The 17,716-nt window shown below is 57.2% G+C and overlaps 1 protein-coding gene across 8 annotated transcripts in view; it reads left to right on the top strand.

Moving 5' to 3' along the window:
• The window catches only part of TCF3 (transcription factor 3), an 84,487-nt gene extending 67,764 nt beyond the window's left edge, over positions 1-16,723 (top strand). For 2 of the 8 annotated variants that reach the window (XM_066205684.1, XM_066205683.1), the window contains exons 14-20: positions 1,167-1,240; positions 1,869-2,072; positions 3,459-3,582; positions 4,281-4,443; positions 5,351-5,589; positions 9,320-9,464; positions 10,366-16,723. In XM_066205684.1, the coding sequence (XP_066061781.1) occupies positions 1,167-1,240; positions 1,869-2,072; positions 3,459-3,582; positions 4,281-4,443; positions 5,351-5,589; positions 9,320-9,462 (947 nt within the window). In that variant the 3' untranslated portion in view covers positions 9,463-9,464; positions 10,366-16,723. Of the gene's footprint in view, positions 1-1,166; positions 1,241-1,868; positions 2,073-3,458; positions 3,583-4,280; positions 4,444-5,350; positions 5,590-8,424; positions 8,652-9,319; positions 9,465-10,365 lie in introns of all 8 variants that reach the window. The other 6 variants (XM_066205689.1, XM_066205686.1, XM_066205690.1 and 3 more) reach the window with 4 other exon arrangements.
• The last annotated feature ends 993 nt before the right edge of the window (positions 16,724-17,716 follow it).

The following is a 17,716-nucleotide window of genomic DNA, read 5'->3' as shown; positions in this document are numbered from 1 at the left end:
CACAGTGGGAACTGGGAAGCAGCCAAGTGGTTAAAACCCATGTTCAGCTCCTGCAGAAAGCCCATTCCTGGTCCCCTGGGGCAGGACAGGGGTGCTGTTGTGCCCAGCAGAGCTGGTGCCCAGGCTCCCTGTGCCTGGGGTGCAGCGTCACCTGGCCCTGAGGTCACAGCGAGTCACCGAGGCCAGGGACATTTGGACACCTCTCGAGGTCTGAAGGCTGAGCCAGAGCAGAGCTCGCAGTGCCACAGTGTCCGTGCGGCGCCACACAGCTCTGTGGTGGCCCATGAGGTGTCAAGCAGTGCCATGGTGGCCTATGCACTGCCATGGGGACTTGTGTGGGGCTGTAGTGGCCCATGCAGAGCACGTGGTGCCACAGTGGCCCATGCAGTGCTGTAGTGGCCCATGCAGTGCCGTGGTGGCCCGTGCAGTGCTGTAGTGGCCCATGCAGTGCCGTGGTGGCTCGTGCAGTGCCGTGGTGGCCCGTGCTGTGCCATGGTGGCCCATGCTGTGCCGTGGTGGCCCGTGCAGTGCCGTGGTGGCCCGTGCAGTGCCGTGGTGGCCCGTGCTGTGCCGTGATGGTCCGTGCAGTGCTATGGTGGCCCGTGCAGTGCCGTGGTGGCCCGTGCAGTGCTATGGTGGCCCGTGCAGTGCCGTGGTGGCCCATGCTGTGCCGTGGTGGCCCATGCTGTGCCGTGGTGGCCCGTGCAGTGCTATGGTGGCCCGTGCAGTGCCGTGGTGGCCCGTGCAGTGCTATGGTGGCCCGTGCAGTGCCGTGGTGGCCCGTGCTGTGCCGTGGTGGCCCGTGCAGTGCTATGGTGGCCCGTGCAGTGCCGTGGTGGCCCGTGCAGTGCCGTGGTGGCCCGTGCAGTGCTATGGTGGCCCGTGCAGTGCCGTGGTGGCCCGTGCTGTGCCGTGGTGGCCCATGCAGTGCCGTGGTGGCCCATGCAGTGCCGTGGTGGCCCGTGCAGTGCCGTGGTGGCCCGTGCAGTGCCGAGGTGGCCCGTGCAGTGCCGTGGTGGCCCGTGCAGTGCCGTGGTGGCCCGTGCTGTGCCGAGCAGTGCTGTCCGCGGCCGGTGGCCGGTGCGGTGCCGCGGTGCCCCAGCCTCCAGCCCCATCTAGTGGCCGCCGTGGCCGTGGCCGGTTTTTAACTCTGTGTTTGTCCCCAGGCTCGTCGCAGTGGCCGCGGGCGGGTGGAGCGGGTGCCTTATCTCCCAGCTACGAAGGGAGCCTCCACACTTTGGTGAGTGGCACCAAAAATTCCAGCTTCTCCTTTCCTGTCTCATCCCTCAGGGCTTGGTGGTGAAAGGTTTTTGGGCGACGCTCTCTGCCCTGAATGCCTGAAATCAGCTGGTTGGTCAGCGATGGGTATTTGGGTGGCAGCAGCTGAGCAGAGCCAGGTGCTGCATCCCTGACCTGGAGTCCCCTGGCAGCCTGGCACTCTACCCCTGCCCCTGGCCCAGGCCTGTTCTGGGGGTCTGGCCCAGGCCAAGGGATTCCTGGCAGGTTTCTGTCTCCCTGCCCTGAGCAGCTCCACTCATGTGCTCCATCGTGCCTTTGGGGAGTGGCACTGGCTGAGGGGGCTGTTTCTCCCCATCCCTGCCCTGTGGCACCTGAGTCCAGGATTGCCACTAGTCATTCTGTAGAGCAGAACAGCAGGGGGCTGCTGGCTTTATGGGATTGCAGTCATGGAATTGGATTGGAATTATGGAAAGGTTTGGGTTGGAAGGGATCTTAAAGCTCATACAGTTCCCCCCCCCCCACCATGGGTAGAGATACCTTCTGCTAGACCAGGGTGCTCCAAGCCCAACCTTGGACACTTCCAGGGATGGGGCACTTAACACAGACCTGTCTCTGTCCTGCCCTTCCAGCAAAACAAGATGGAAGACAGGTTGGATGAAGCCATCCATGTGCTGAGGAACCACGCCGTGGGCCAGACCTCTGCCATGCCCAGCAACCACGGAGACATGCACGGGCTGCTGGGCTCAGCACCCCCACACAGTGCCGCCGTGGGCAGCCTGGGGCAGCCCTTCCCCGCCTCAGTCATGGCCCTGGGGAACAGGCACCCGAGTCTGGTGAGTGCGGGAGCATTGTGGCAGCTGGCAGGGACACGCTGGAGACACGTGTCATGCGTGGGGTGCCCTGGCCTTCAGGGGGACATTGTGGTGCAAGAATAGCTCACTGTGGTCCGGCTTGGGTGAGGTGTTAGCAGCGTTGCATGGGTGACAGGCACAGAAGTCACTTCCCGTGTTCCTGCAACGGAGAGTTGAGTCACAGAATCCCAGAGTGGTTTGGGTTGGAGGGACCTCTAAGCTCATCTTGTTCCACCTCCTGCCACAGGCAAGGACACCTTCCACTATCCCAGGGTGCTCCAAGCCCCCTCCAGCCTGGTCTTGGACACTTCCAGGGATCCAGGGGCAGCCACAGCTGCCCTGGGGACATCGAGTCCGCCCTTGGCACGAGCTCTGTGTGCCCTTCCCTTGTGCCCCTTCTCAGGACAGGCAGAGGTGGTGAGAGAGCTGCTCTTCCTTCCCTGCAACATGATTGGAAATCTCTCAAAACAACTTCAAGGCATCCCTGGGATATGCAGGGAGGAGAAGAGGGATCCAGTGGGTACAGGAGTGCCAGGAATTCCCTGCTCTGAATGGTTTGGGCGGGCACCACGTCCCTCTGTGCACATGGGGAGTGCTGGTGTGTGGGGGCTCGTTCCAGCTCAGGGCATGTGGTGGATCCAGGGCACCCTGGGCACGTTGATGCTGGCGTCCCATGCTGGGTCACCTGGGTCTCCCCTTGTCTAGAGGCTGGTGACCACAGCAGCACGTTTTTGGCAGAGCTGCTTGCTTGCTGCAGCAGTGACACATCTCCAGTCTCCAGAGAACCAGCTGTGATCCCCTTCCAGGCTCCCTGGATTCTGCTCCTGAGCAGGGAATGAGACGTGTTCTCTGTAGGGTGCTGCCAGCAGGGGAGCTCTGTCCTGTCAGTCCCCAGCCTGTGTGGCACAGCCTCGGGGCTGTGGGCTCACAAGGGGCCCTCACTCTTTGCCTCCAGCCTGTTTGAGCCAAGCTCATGTTGCTGGGATGTCCCTTGCTCTGGTGGCACTGGGGGGTGGCAGAAACAGTGGTGCTCAATGGACACAGGACATGTGTCCTCTCTGGTGTGCTGGCCTTGCACCAGGCACAGAGGGGCTTTTCCTCAGAGCAGGGGACAGCAGTGACAGGGGCTCTGGAGCTGCCGTGTCCCCAGCACAGTCCCAGAGCTGCTGCTGGAGCAGGCTGCCTCTTCCCCCCCACACTCCAGAGTTCAGTTGTGGAGGTGTGAGGGGAGCACACGGCCGTGCCTCAGCCTGGAGCCCTGGGGATGTCCTTGGGTGACTGCCCAGGTGACTGCCCAGGTGAGTGTCCCCACTGCCCGCTGGCTGTGACACATCCCCCCTAAGGCTCGCTCTGCTCGTTGTGCTGCAGGTGGGAGGAGGCCACCCTGAAGATGCGCTGTCCAGCAACCCCAGCTTGCTCCACAACCATGTCACACTTCCATCACAGCCCAGCTCCCTCCCGGACCTCAGCAGGCAGCAGGACACGTACAGTGGTAAGGCAGCTCTGCAGGGCTGCAGGATGGGACTCACCTGTGCAAGGGTTCACCTGTGCTGGGGGTTCACCTGCTGGGGAGTGTGGGGAGTCACCTGTGGGGCTTGGGTCCAGGCCTGTGCAGGAGCAGCCTGGGAGGAGATGGATGTCTCTGCAAGGCTGGTGCTTCCTTGCAGCATTCACAGGGCAGTTTCTACTTGGAGCCTTTTCCAGAGGTTTCACAGAGTCCCAGAATGGTCTGGCTTGGAAGGGACCCGAAAGCTCATCCCCTACCACCCCCTCCCATGGGCCCTGTCCAACCTGGCCTGGAACACTTCCAGAGATCCAGAGGCAGCCACAGCTGCTCTGGGCACCCTGTGCCAGGACCACTCCACCCTCCCAGGGAACAATTCCTGCCCAATATTCCATCTAACCCTACATGTTTGACCTGTATTTTCCTGTCCCCCCTGCTAGGTGTGGGTGCACAGTTCATAGTGCTCTGCTGTGTAGGTTGGGTTCCCAAACTGGGGGGTCTGGGAAGTAAGAGGGAGAACGGGAAGTGTCAGCAGGGCAGAACCAGCACCCCCCATCTTCCCTGAGTGTGGAGCAGCAATGCAGGATGAGTTTGGGATGCCACTGCAGGAACAGGGCCTGGGAAACCCCCAGCCTCCTGTGTGGGCCAGGCCCCTCAAGCTCTGCATGTGGCTCTGCTCTCTGCAGGTTTGTCCGGGGGGCTGGGGCGGAGCAGCGTCTCCTCAGGAACGAGCGAAATAAAGAGGGAAGAGAAGGAGGATGAAGAGAACACGTCAGTGGCAGATAACTCAGAAGAGGAGAAGAAGGAGCTGAAACCCTCCCGGAACAGAACAAGGTGCTCTTTGAACAGGTCTCTCCCTTCAATTTCTCTGTTCCCAGGCCAGGGGTGTTTGGGCTGGGGTCCAGCTGCCAGGACTCCCCAGGCACTGGGCTTGGCCTGGTTTGGCCTGTGGTCGTCCTGCAGCACAGACCCCCCCAGCCCCTGCCCACCCTGGAGCCTGGTGTGGTCTCACACAGCCTGGGCTCCTGCTACTGCCCCAGGGGGAAGGGTCCTTGCCACCCTCCTGCTGGCTCCTGTCCCTGTGGCCTCAGGGTGTCCTCATGCTCCTAAAGCAGAGGGATGCAGCTTATCCCCCACCTGCCTGTGTGGGCACTTGGCGCCCTGCAGGGAAGGAGCAAGTGCTCAGCCCCATCCAGACACGGTTTGACCCCTTCCCTGCCTTGGAGCATCTCTGCTCTCTGCTTTGGGCTCCTGTATCCTCTGTCACACCCAGCCAGAGGAGTGGCGGTGGCTCGGGTAGAGTCCTTCAGCGTGTTGGCTGCTCTGCTGCCTTGCCACCAGCTTGGAGACCTCACCAGGGTGATGGTGCCTAGAGAGGCAGCACCAGCCCCACTCCTGCCCTGGAGGCAGAGGGCTGCATCTTCCCAAATTCCAGCTGGGGATTCCAGTGTTGGCCTTCACCTTGTCTAGGTCACCCTGGACTCTCCCGGCAACAAGCTCAGGCCTTAATCACATTGTGGTTTCTTTCTTTGCTGTTTAAAAACAAAACAGAAAAGAGGCAGAAGAAGAGCCTTAACTGCTTCTCTCCGAAGCCCCCGTGTGTCCCTGCATGTGGCACAGGCCAGCAGGTGCTGGCAGGGCACACGGGGGGCTCGGCATCGTGGTGCATCACCATGTGTTTCTTGTCTGTGAGTTGACCAGTGCTGAGAGTGCACACGAGGAATGTCCCTGTCTCGTTCTTATTTTAAACCATTAGTCAAGATGAGGATGAGGAGGACGATCTTCTTCCCCCAGAGCAAAAAGCCGAGAGAGAGAGAGAAAGGAGGGTCGCCAATAATGCCCGTGAGCGCCTGCGGGTTCGTGACATCAACGAGGCCTTTAAAGAGCTCGGACGCATGTGCCAACTGCACCTAAACAGCGAAAAACCGCAGACCAAACTGCTAATCCTACACCAGGCCGTATCAGTCATACTGAACCTGGAGCAACAAGTTAGAGGTCAGTGAGGGTCCCGGAGTGGTGATATTTTACGTATCTGATCGGCACGGGGCTGTCTGTCTGTCTGTCTCCTGTGACGTGCTGTGGTGCCTCGCACTGTCTCTCTCCCCTGTGGCCTTGGGGACCAACCCAAGGCTGTCAGTGTCCTTTTTATTTTTATTTTTTTGCCTTTTTTGCATCCATCCCTGCTGTTCTCTCCTTTGTCCCCCGCTGCCACTGCGTGTGCTGCATGCCAGTCCCTGTGGGGACACCTGTGCTGTCCTGCTTCCCCGCAGCCAGGAGTGCTCAGTGCTTGGCCAGCAAAGTGACAGAAACCCCACTAGAAACTCTCCCAGAGGTGTCCAGCTCTGCCGTCTCCAAGGGCTGCTCTGAGCACAGAGCCCGTTCCTGTCCGCTCTGTGCCTCATGGGGGCTCCGTGCTCCTGTCCCCGCAGTGTGGCACTTGGCAAAGCCTTGGGACCACGGGAGCTGCGCAAGGGCAGCAGGATGCCCTGGGCTGAGCAGCCCTCGCTGCCTGCACTCGCTGGTGTCCGACACAGGCTGGGAACACCGTGCATTCTGAGCCTGGAGCTGCCAGCAGGCGCCTGCAGGCTCTGCCCCTCACCGGGACACCCTCAGGGCACCCTCGCTCCCTTCCACACACGTGTGCGCCGTGGTGTGCGTGCACCGTGGTGTGCGTGCACCATCCCAGGGAGGGAAGCGAGGGGTGGCTGCTTTGTCCCGCATCCCGCAGTGCATGCTCCCGCTCCTGCTCCGCCTGCAGCGCGGGGTGCCGGGCAAGATAACCCCTTTCTCTCTGCAGAGCTGTCGTAACACGCGTCGGGGGCTGTGCCTGGCTGTGCTCCTCTCTGCTGGCCTTGCTGTGCCTTGATGTTGGAGTCCTTTGTGCCTCTCTTCAGTTTGTAATTTTTTTGCCTTTCATAACATGTATATTTTTTCCTGTCTTCTTTTTTAATTTCCCCTTCCTTTTGATTTTTTTTTTTTTTTTATTTCGAGTTTTTATTTTTTGGTTCTGTTCTTTCCAATCTCCTACAGACATGCCCCAGCCGTGACCTCTTGGTGGTCCCACTCTACCTTGTACTTGCTGCTCAAGGATCCCAGGCAGGACCGAGGGTGGGGCAGGGCTTAGGCAGAGTTGGCACCATGTTCACTTTGGTCTCCCACGCTTGTCCCTTTTTAAACCCTTCCTGGAGGCAGCCAGGGAGGTGGCTGAGCCCTGCAGCCTCCCTCAGCAGTTAGTGCAGACAGGCAGTGTCCCCTCTGTGGGTTTGTGCTGCTTTCCAGGAGAGAATCCCTCCCTCACCCCCCCTCTGGCAGCACTACCATGGGCATGGGGCCATCAGGTCCCCGTGTGCCCAGAGGGGCTGCCAGGATCCTCTCACTGCCACAGCAGCTACAGGAAGGGTGAGGAGGAGACTGACAGGTTTTAGGCTGGTTGGTGACCCCCAGGGGCACAAGGCAGCCAAAGCATCCCATCCTCACACAGTGCAAGCTGCCACTGGTATGTGCTGGTGGTGGGAGCATGGCTCTGTCCTGCTCCCAGCTGTGACATCCAAGCCTTGTCCCTGCTGGGGGAGCCACCAGCCAGGACTGGCCACCAGCAAGGATCTACAGCCACCAGCCTGTGCTGCAGGAAGGATCTGGGATCCTGCATGGGGGGCACAGGTGCCAGGATGGCCCCATCCCCCACCTGTCCTGGGCGTGTGGAGAGAAGGCTGCAGTGCCAGCTGGGGCAGCGAGGAGGGGACACAGACAGGGACAAGGCAGCGAGGAGAGGGTGCAGCAGGGCCAGTGGGCAGTGTGTCCACTGACTCTGTCCCACACAGGCAGTGCTTGCCTGAGGGACCCCGGCTCCCCCTTCACTTGGCCGTGCACTGTCCGGAGACTCTCCAAGAAGGCTCTGACTCTGCGGCTCCTCTTTGCTAGAGGCTTATCCCCACGTGGCTCCCCAGGAGCCCAAGGCCACAGGCTGTCCCAGTGTCAGGTCTCACCCAAGGACCCTCCTCAGATAGGTGTCTTCCTGCAAGAAGTTTTGCTCTGGGGGAGAAGGTCGTCTGGGCTTAAATTGGGGCTTCTGAGGGGATGGGCAAGTCCACGGTTCAAGATGCTGCCAGCACAACTTTGCTTCCCCCCATCCCAGCCTGTGTCAGGCATCCCTGGGGTGCTGTCAGCAGTGGGGCCTCTCCCAGAGCTTCTGACTGTGTGTGGGAAAGAAAATCACCCCTCCTGGCAGGCTTTTGGCTGTATGGAAGAAGATCGGGATTCAGTGTCTGCATCTGAGTCTGATCCTCAGAGCAGCCCAGGCTCCTGCTCCCAATGCTGCCCTGGCCCCTAAGAGGGTGCCAGACCAGGCTGCTCCTGCTGCTGCAGCACCACTGCTCCAAACACCAGCACTGGGAGCTGCAGGTGGAGTTTGGGAAGGAAATCTTACAAAGAAGGTTTTGCTTCCTGCCAAAATCTTTCCTGGGGGGGCAAACCCGATGTTTTTGGCAGACGCTCCCCCAGTCTTTGAGTTTTCAGTTGAAAACAAACAGGAAGGCAAAATTTTGCAGAGGGTCGAAGGTGTTGGTGGGTGATGCTGCATCAATGCCTGCCCTTGCCCCCAGCGGCCCCTCCAGCCCCCTGGGCACCTGGTCCTGTGCTGGCAGCACCTTCCCTGGGCTCACAGAGCTGACACAGCCTGGGCTGCTCTGCGAAGCACCCGGAGGCATTGGCTTTGCAAAGTGAGGCCGTTTGGGTCATTTCCAGTGGACACCCGGAGCACTCCCAGCACGGCAACATAGAGCCCCCCTCGGTGACACCCCCTGACTAACCCCTGTGGTGCTATGAACCCAGCAGTACAGACGAGGCCTTGTCACTGGAGGACAAAGATCTGAGGGACCGGGAGAGGAGAATGGCCAATAACGCCAGGGAGAGGGTGCGTGTGCGGGACATTAACGAGGCCTTTAAAGAACTGGGACGCATGTGCCAGATGCACTTAAAAACGGACAAAGCACAGACCAAACTGATCATCCTACAGCAAGCGGTGCAGGTCATTCTGGGCCTGGAGCAGCAAGTACGAGGTATGGTACCACTGGCAGGTGCATTTTGGGGCCTGTCTCTCCCCCTGTCTCTGCATGCTCGTGCTTCTCTGTCCTGACTCCTGCTTTCAGTGTGAGGTGTGTGTTTGCAGCACCAGCAGCACCTCTGCGTGCTGAACACGCCCCAGCCCTGGCCCGGGGTGGATTTGAGACTCCTCTCTCTCTCTGCTCATGCTTAATATAATTTGGCACCTGGATCCCATTAAGCAGCTTTGGAGAATTCAGTCGGCAACGCTGAGTGCTGCCTGAGGCACTTGGGGGTTCCTGTAACAAGCACATTGAGATGCCCTGGCACAGATTGCCCAGAGCAGCTGTGGCTGCCCCTGGATCCCTGGAAGTGTCCAAGGCCAGGCTGGACAGGGCTTTGCAGCAACCAGGGATAGTGGAAGGTGTCCCTGCCCATGGCAGGGGGTGGTAGGAACAAGATGGCCTTTAACGTTCCTTCCAACCAAGCCATTCCATGATTCCATGTTTAAGTGGGGCCTGGCAGATTGCTGCAGGGACTGCAGGCAGCAGCGAGTGCTGCGCGGAGCTCATCTCACACGGGCCTGCCTGGGACTGTCCCCGCTGTCCCTCTGGGATGCTGCTGCCAGGGGTGATGCTGTGGCCCAGACTGAGGTTGCTCTCCTCCCTTGCTGTTTTGGGCACAGAGCGCAATCTGAACCCAAAAGCGGCCTGCTTGAAGCGTCGGGAAGAGGAGAAAGTGTCCGGAGTGGTAGGAGACCCCCAGATGACACTGTCAGCTTCACATCCTGGTCTAGGAGACGGTCACAACCCTGTTGGACACATGTAAAGGTACCGTTCCCCACCTTTGATCCCACATCCCAGTGTGGGTCCAGCCCCGTGCCCACGCCCTGCTCTGCTCTGGCTGGTCAGCCCCGCTCCCTCAGCACCAGCCATGGCCCTGCTTCATTTCCCTGAAATCAATGACCTGCAGGTGTGCAAGGCCTGGCACAGGGTGCCCAGAGCAGCTGTGGCTGCCCCTGGATCCCTGGCAGTGTCCAAGGCCAGGCTGGAGGGGCTTGGAGCAACCTGAGACAGTGGAAGGTGTCCCTGCCCATGGCAGGGGGTGGAATAAGATGAACGTTAAGGTCTCTTCAAACCCAGCCCATTCCATGATCCTCTCTGTGTGTCACATGCCCCATGGATATCCAAAGCCTCTGGCCCACAGGAGAGTGCAGCCCCATAGCTGGGATGGGGGGTTTGGAGGTCTCTAAGTGGGCTCAGCTCTGTTCTGCCCCTCCCAGTCCTGCCCCAGTTGGCTACTGGAAACCAGCAGTTCCTTTTCCCTGTGGCCCTATGAGAGGGACTGGGCAGGTCCCAGAAATGCCAAGTGAGTCAGAGAAGGTGAAAACCCCTGGTGAGGCTGTGGCAGGCACAGGCTGCGATGGGCCATTCCCGTTTTTAAGGGAACCTAGGAGCATCTGAGCAGTGCAGAGATGGTGGGGGGATTGAGCAGATCCAGGAGTGGTAGGTCAGGAGCTGATCCCGTGGAGTGCACGGAGAGGACACAGTCCCTTGGTGTCCCCTGCTCCAGGGGGTGCCTGGGGATGGCCTGACCAAAACAAAGCTCAGCTGCAGCCCTGCCCAGCCCTGCAGGAACGAGCTGCAGCAGGAGCCTTGGGGCCCCTTGTGCAAGGAGCACAGTTTTATTCTCATTTTTCTTTTTTTTTTTTTAATTTTATTTTATTTGTAGATCTTTTTGTTCCTCTGGATACGGAGATCTGTAGGAAGAAAACCCTCAGTGTGACCTGCAACCCTGTTGAACCATAAACTGTAGTACTGCTCATACTGACACACGCAGACGGATCCTGGCGTGACGTAAGGGGTGGAAAAAACACTTTGTCAGAAACAAAATGGAAACAAAAAATTGCCTTAAGTATAAAGTGCAGAACAGTCAATACATATCACTCAGTTAGGAGGGGGTGGCGTGTTCTCTTGGCTTGTTCACAAGCAGCCAGCAGCAAAATTGTGCCTAAGCTTGATATTTCTTTTTTAAAAAAAAAGAACATTAGTTATGAGATTTTTTATGTAGAACAAATAGCAATGCCTTTTGGTTTTTTTTAGCTTCTTTTGCATATGTTTTGTAAGCAACGAAAAATTTTTTTTTTGTATAAAAACATGTCTTGTACCCTCCGCTTTTCTGCTGCTGTTTCTATAGTTAACGTTGCATCTTTAGGATCAACCAGAATATTAAAATTGTATTAAGAGAGACTGGATATAAAGAGAGGAATTCTCAGATTCGGCTCGGAAAGCCACTAAAAGCGAATGTAGCCACAGTGAGGGAATGTTCTTCCTTGCCTGGCTTGTACCTTCCATGACAAAAAACAAACTCATGTGGTGACTTCACCGTCTCTTTGCTTTGGCCACTTCTGATTTGGGCAAAGGAAGTTAAACAGCAAAGCGAGTGGCAGCGGTGCTCCCGCTCCCCCCGGCGGTGACCGAGGTGCTTGGTGAGGTTTGCTTTGTTCCCGGAGATCCCACGGGTCCGTGTGGGAGAGGACGTGGCCCACGGCTGTTCCGGAGCATCGCCGTGGGGAGGACGAGCTGCTGGGAGAGAGCAGGCCCCGGGTGGAGGAGAACCAAGGCACTGAGGTGCTTCCAGGTGAGCAGAGCAGCAAGGGATGCACGAGGGAAGCGCCTCTTCCCACATGCCAGAGCTGCTGGAGGCACTTCCAGGAGCAGCACTGAACAAAGACCAACTGAACAAAGCTGGAGCACTGGAAGAGGCAGCCGGAGCACGGCAGCAGCAGTGGGATACAGGGCCAGGAAGCTGGGCAGCAGCAGATCCGAGGATGCTGGAGGCAGGAAAGGAGCAGCGACCTGGCTCACTCCAGCCTTGGCAAAGCCATGACCAGCAGCAGGATCCCTTCTCGCAGTGGAGCCACCGCCATCGGAGATGCAAAATGCTGGCTCGGGGAGAGGGGTGGCTTCACACCCCACTGTCACCTACTGTCACATCTCCCAGGCATCCTTGGAGGCAAACTGAGCTCAGCACTGTGCCGTGGGATGTGAGTGGGCACCGTCACCTGCACGTGGGCGCCTCTCTCAGCACTGGGAAGGAGGGCAGCAGGAGCCCCTCTCCTGCACCATGTGCTCCAGCAGCCAAGCTGGGCCACCCATCCCTTCGCTGCAAGGGATTCCCAGTCACTCCAGACCACTCTGGTGTGCTCAGCAGGAGGAGGATCCCTGGCAGCCCCTCTGGATGCCCCAGAGGTTTGGAACAAACAAAGAGATGCTGGGCAGTGTTGAGCTGCAGCAACCGGTTTGGAGATGGCCATGGAAAAACATCCATCAGGAATTCACTCTTTGTTTCTTCCCTCTCCTTCCCCTTCTGAAACATTTTGTGCCTGGTTCTCCCCAGCTCTGCAGAGCTCAGTCAGGCAGGATGGTGCATGGGATGCGGGTGCTGGTCTGGGGGGATGTGGGGAACTCCCCTCTCCCCTGCAGGGTCCATCTCTCCCCTGTGCTGCTCCGGCCTGGGCTCCTGGGGAAGCTGTGTTGCTTTGGCACAGGGAAAGGGAGGGACTGGCACACGGGATTAGGTCCTGTGGCACTTCCCAGCAACCCCAGGTTTTGGCATAGCCTGGTGCTCCTCCATGCTGACAGCTGTGCTTTGTGCTCTGGCAAACCCTGCTGGAAGCACTCAGGGCAGTGCTTATTTCCCACCCCCACCTGGGCACTGTGGCCTCAGCCCCTGTGGCAGCTCCAAGCTGAGCTACTGCAAGTGCCAGGGCAGGATGGGACTGTCCCTGCTGCCCCTGGCCCTGCCCTGGGGCTCCCCAACATCCAACCATCGCTCTGAAGCTTTTGGGTGCTCCTGGCTTTCCCCAGCTTGCTGCTCCCACCATTCCTTCTGCATGGTGAGACCTTGGCAGCCCCAGCTCTGTCCCTGGGAAGGCCAGGAAAGCTCAGTGGTTCCAGTAACCCAGGTTCTTCTTGCCTGTGTCAACAGACACATTTTAGCCTAATCAGCTCATTAGGTTACGACACTTCCCTCCCTTGAGTTCTTCTGGCTGCTGAAGCAGTGGGCAGGGAGGTGGATGAGGTTTTCCTCCATGTGTGGCAGCCTTGACTCCCATTCATGCTCTGGAGTGCAAATTGGAAGGCTCAGCAGCTGCTTGTTGTTTCTTCCGTGAGAGTTCCTACTCCGTTGGTGAGACAGTGCTGGGGCTGCAAAGTACCTTCTGCTCAGGGCTTTGGGCTGGCTCAGTGCCCCTGTCCCAGGGCCAGGAGGGATGGAGCAGTGTCCCAGCCCTGGAAAGCTTGAAACCCTACAAAAATATTTAAAAGTTCATCACCCCTTTGATTTTGCCCCAAGAATTGGAGGTGGCAGTCATGGACAACTGGACTTAAAGGGACTAGTCAAGAAAAATCCATAAATTCAACAAAATTGGAAGTCTGAGAAGATGTATGAGTTGTTCACAGCTTTGCTGAACTTCTTCATCTCCTCTGAGTCCTGCAGGCTAGGGAGTAATCGTGATGAGCCAGAGTCTTTCTCACCATCCCTGAATCCCCAGGCCTTGCAACAAAAATGGGGCTTTTCAGCTGCATTTAGGTGGTTTAAGATGTTACCTGGACAGCAAATCCAGCCAACTTCCTTCCATGGCAAGGCTTGGGTAAAGATCCTTGAGCATAAGCCCTCAGAGCCAAGGTTTGGAGAGACCATCTCGAAAGCACAGTGTAGGGGGTCCAGTGCTGTCCCTGCAGTTGCCTCGATGGCACAGGGTGGCAGCTTTGTGTGCCAGCCCAGTTTGGCCTCAGTGACATCTCTGCTTTCCAGTTGCTCAGGGAACAATTGGGAAGAGCAGCAAGGAAAATTCCTTTGTCTTGCCAGTGTGTTTGGCTCAGTGTGAACATAGTGCCTGTAACCTCCCAGGGGAAGTGGCTTTTCTAAAAACAATCACTGCCATGTGCTGCCCCCAAATACCACCAGCCCAGCCATTAAATGTCACCCTGTAGCAAGGAAACTCTTGTCGTTAAGCGTTGTGGTCAGTGAGGGCCAGGTCTGCACCCTCCCCAGCCCACAGCTCTGCTCCATTCCACTTGGGATCTTACAGATCCCCAAACCTGCTCCTCTGCCTGTCTGCGTGTCCCCCACACCAGGAGAGGTGTCACGGGTGGGCTCACGGTGCCATTTATTCCATTTTCTGCTCCTCCTCTCAGCCTTTGCTTGCATGGCTGCTCCTGGGGACACGTGCCCTCCTCTTTGGGGCCCAGTGAGCCCCCAAAGCTTCCTTCATCAGACAGGGAGGCTGCCTTCCCTTCTGTGCAACCTCTAGTTCCTCTTTTCCCAAGCTGCATCCCAGTGAAGCAGCAGAACTGGGACACTGCCATGGGACATTTCTTGTGTCCCCAGCCCAGGGGCCTCCTCCTGCCCCACTCAGCCAGCCCCTGCCTCCCTGCACACAAGCTGTGCATGCCACAGTACTGGAGAGTGTCTGGAATCCAGTCTATGAACAGTATCATTGCAGATTTTGGTTTTCTCCCTTCTCACCTGCTTTTTCCCCAGAGCAAAGCAGCTGCAGCCTCATGGGTTGGTGCTCAGGCAGTGGTGGCAGCCTGGCTGCTCCTGCTCGCAGCCCAGGGAGCAGAATTCCAGCTGTTTGGCAAACACCCGTGACCCCCCCATTAGGCAGCATCTCTCGGGGCTCTCTGCTCCCCTGCTTTCACAGCTATCCCACAGAGGTGTGTTGGCAGGAAGGATGGAATCAAGCTGTGGTTTCCTCAGGAGGCTGTAATTCCAGAGTCAGTGCAGAAACTGCTCTCTAAGGTCCTTTGTGTCCCCACTGAAGCCAGCAGAGCCTTTGGCCCCTTGCTGGGTGGTTCCAGTTGTGGGGGCTCAAGAAACAGGAGGCTTTGGAACCGCCAATCCCCTGCACCCCTTGAGCTTTGCTGCCAACTTTGGGGCCAGTGGAACCCAAGTTCCTCTTGCAGGCCCTGCTGTGCTATAGTGGGGACGGAGCTGGGCCAGAACAAGTCTTCAGTCCCTGCCTGCAGTGCTGGCCTACCCAGAGCAAGCCCTGGCCACTGGGCTCCCCCATTCCTGCCCAACACCAGCAATAGCAAGGCCTGTTTCCTGTACCCCGAGCTTGCACAAGGTCTTTGCCCTGTTAAAAATCCTATGCAAATCTTATCCCTCTTCCCTCTCCCAGGGCTCTGCAGATCCCAGCCCAGCTGTTCTCTCTGCTCTTGCCTATGATTGCTCCTGAGTTCCTGCTCCCTGCTGCCCTCAGGGTCCGGCTTCATTCCTGTCAGCTCTAAAAGCGTTTTGAGACCTGTGCCCTGGAGGTGGGAGAGGACAGATGAGACTGCAGAAACACCCAACTCGTACTGAGCACTGAACTGGAGGGGGCAGGGCCTGGTCCTGGGGCTCCTGCACGCTCCCTTCACCCTCCTGTGCCTTCTGCTCAAAGCTGGTGGGGCACTGCCAGCATCCTTCATCCCCCCAGCCCCCTGAAAGGAGAAGCTGTTCCACCTTGTTGCTGCCCAGACTGCCCTGTTCTGACAACTGAGCCTCAGGCTTGGCTGGGGCTGCTCTTCCTTCCGCTGCCCCAAGGCTGAAGGAGTGTTTCCCTTCCTCTCATGCTCCCCAGTCTCTCCAGCCAGCATCTCTGAGCTGTTTCCCTTTGCAGAGGGGCAGCCTATGCCAGCAGCTCTCCATCGGCTGGGGTGCAGGCACGAGGATTGGGAGATGGGTGCTGCCCTGTCCCACAGCACAGCTGCCTCTCCTTGCCCTTGGGGCAGGTGTCGGGGGACCTGGTGCTCTGTTCTTGGATTTCCAGGACAATTCAGCCCTTGTGGGGAGCCAGCACTGCTGTGCCTTGGCCTGCAGGACTTCCACAGGGCGGTGGGCTCTGGTTAGGAGGGTGGTGCAGGCTCCACGTGACCTTCTGCCAAACCTCGCGTGTCCATCTGCAGCCCAGCCCAAGGCCAAGGGCAGTCCTGTTGTGGGTCTCCACACTGGTATCTCTGTTCCCCTGGTTTTGTATCCCTCCTGCTCCTCAGGGCTCTCCATTCCCACCCTGGCCCAGCCAAGCCCCGCCGTGGTGGAGGGCGAGGCTGTAGCACTCACCCCAGGACATCTCAGCTCAGCGTGGCTGCAGCACCAGCTCGGGAGAGCAAAGGGGTTTCTGCTTCCAAAGGGGGTGTGCTGGTACCGAGGCCTTTTGCCAAAGAGCATCCCCGTGCCCTGCATCATCCCTGGGCTGTGCCTGGGGCAGCCCTGGAGCTCCTGGAGGCAGCGAGCTGGGAACACCGCGGGTCCCCCTTCCCAGGGCCACGTCTTCCCAAACCACTTGAACCCAGCAGCTTTTGAGCAAACCTTGTACCATGGAGCCACTGGGGAGGGAAGGAGCCGTGGGAAGCCACACGGCAGCCACTGTGCATGTGCCAGGAGAGGGGAAAGAGGCACCTGCTGAGGCAGGACAGGGAGGATCCCAACCCCACGCGTGGGAATGACCCGTTGGGTGCCGAGGGCTGCAGCTCCCTGGGGAAACAAAGCATTCCTGGGATGTTCTTGCTCTATATTTTTGTAGGAATGGGGGGTGGGAGAGCAGATGGGAGATGCCTGCGGAAGTTGTTTATTTTTAACCCTGTAGAAAGTTTTGGGTTGTTTTTGGTTTTTGGCCTTTAAAGTAAAAAATGGTCCTTGCTTTTGATGTTTATGCTGCCTACCTGTAAATCCAGATGTACTTAAGTGGCTGAAATCCTTGTTCTTAAATCAGATACACATTATAGTTTTGAACTATATATATAGTAAATATATATATATATATGCCTAACCCAGCAAAAAAAAAAAAAAAAGATAAAGTATTTGGGGGTGGGAAATGCATTGCTCTTTGAAATGAATCACAATTGGGGGATGAAATTGTGTTTCTGAGTGCCTCAAGATATGAATTGTTTTCATTTTTTTAAATAATTTTATACAAGTGTCAAAACAGCTGGCTGGATTATTTGGAATTTTTAAATAATCCTAACTTTTTTAAAGTAGATTTTGAGAACTGTCCTGTATATAACAGTAATGTAGCAATAAATGTGACATTTTATAACAATATTACTTCTTTTATCCCCATGTGTGTCCTTCAGATAATGTATCCCTAGGAATTAAAAGTTGGAATAAAGGCAATGCCTTGTACTAAAAAACAAAAAAATGAACAAAAACACCAGACAGGTTTTCAGACGCTTGCTCTGGGTGTGGATTCTGCCCCCTGCATGACAGTTGTTTCCTCACCTCTGGCCCTGGGGAGCACCCACAAGTGGGAAATCCACTTAAATGCCCCTAGCCCATCGCAGGAGCCCAGCACAGACTGGTGATGGAAGAAATTCATCAAATCAGAGTCGTTAAGGTTGAAAAAGACCTTTAAGATCATCCAGTCCAACTGTCAATTCACCACTAACCCCTGCCCTAACCACCGCATTCATTGTTCGAACACTTCCAGGGATGGTGACTTCACCCTTGTGCCCCGGGCAGCCTGTTCCAGTACCTGACAGCCCTCTCTGTGAAGAAATTTTCCCTAATATCCAACCTAAACCTTCCCTGGCACAACTTGGGGCCATTTCCTCTTGTCCTGTCCCTTGTTCCCTGGGAAGGGAACAGAGCCTGACCCGCACCAGGTGCCATCCTCCTGCCCTTCAGGCTCCAACGTCCCCCATGACTTTCACAGAACTACAGATTGATTTGGGTTAGAAAGGACCATAAAGCCCATCACGTGGAAGGGACACCTTCCACTGGACCACGAGCCCCATCCAACCGGGCCTTGGACACTTCCAGTGACAAAGCATCTGCCTGGATGCAGCCTTCCTTCCCAGGTTTGCTGCCTGTGTTTTCACTGTGTGGCTCCAGCTCAAGGCTTGTCCTCGCAGAGCAGGACAAACAGTCCAGAGTAACTGAGAAGTGACTCTGGCAGTGGTTGGTTAAGTCTCCTGAGCCTTGGGTGCCTTCTCTCAGCAGTGAGGCAGCTCTGCCCTTCCCAAGCTGCTCTGGGTGCATGGAATGACAGTCCTTCCTTAGACTCCATCATAAAATCACAGAATCATTAAGATTG

This window comes from Chamaea fasciata, unplaced genomic scaffold, assembly GCF_029207755.1.
Source record: "Chamaea fasciata isolate MVZ Bird 193981 ecotype frontalis unplaced genomic scaffold, bChaFas1.0.hap1 SCAF_28, whole genome shotgun sequence".
Lineage (NCBI taxonomy): Eukaryota > Metazoa > Chordata > Aves > Passeriformes > Sylviidae > Chamaea > Chamaea fasciata.
The sequence above is the reverse complement of the archived record's forward strand: the minus strand, read 5'-3'. Positions and strand labels throughout refer to the sequence as shown.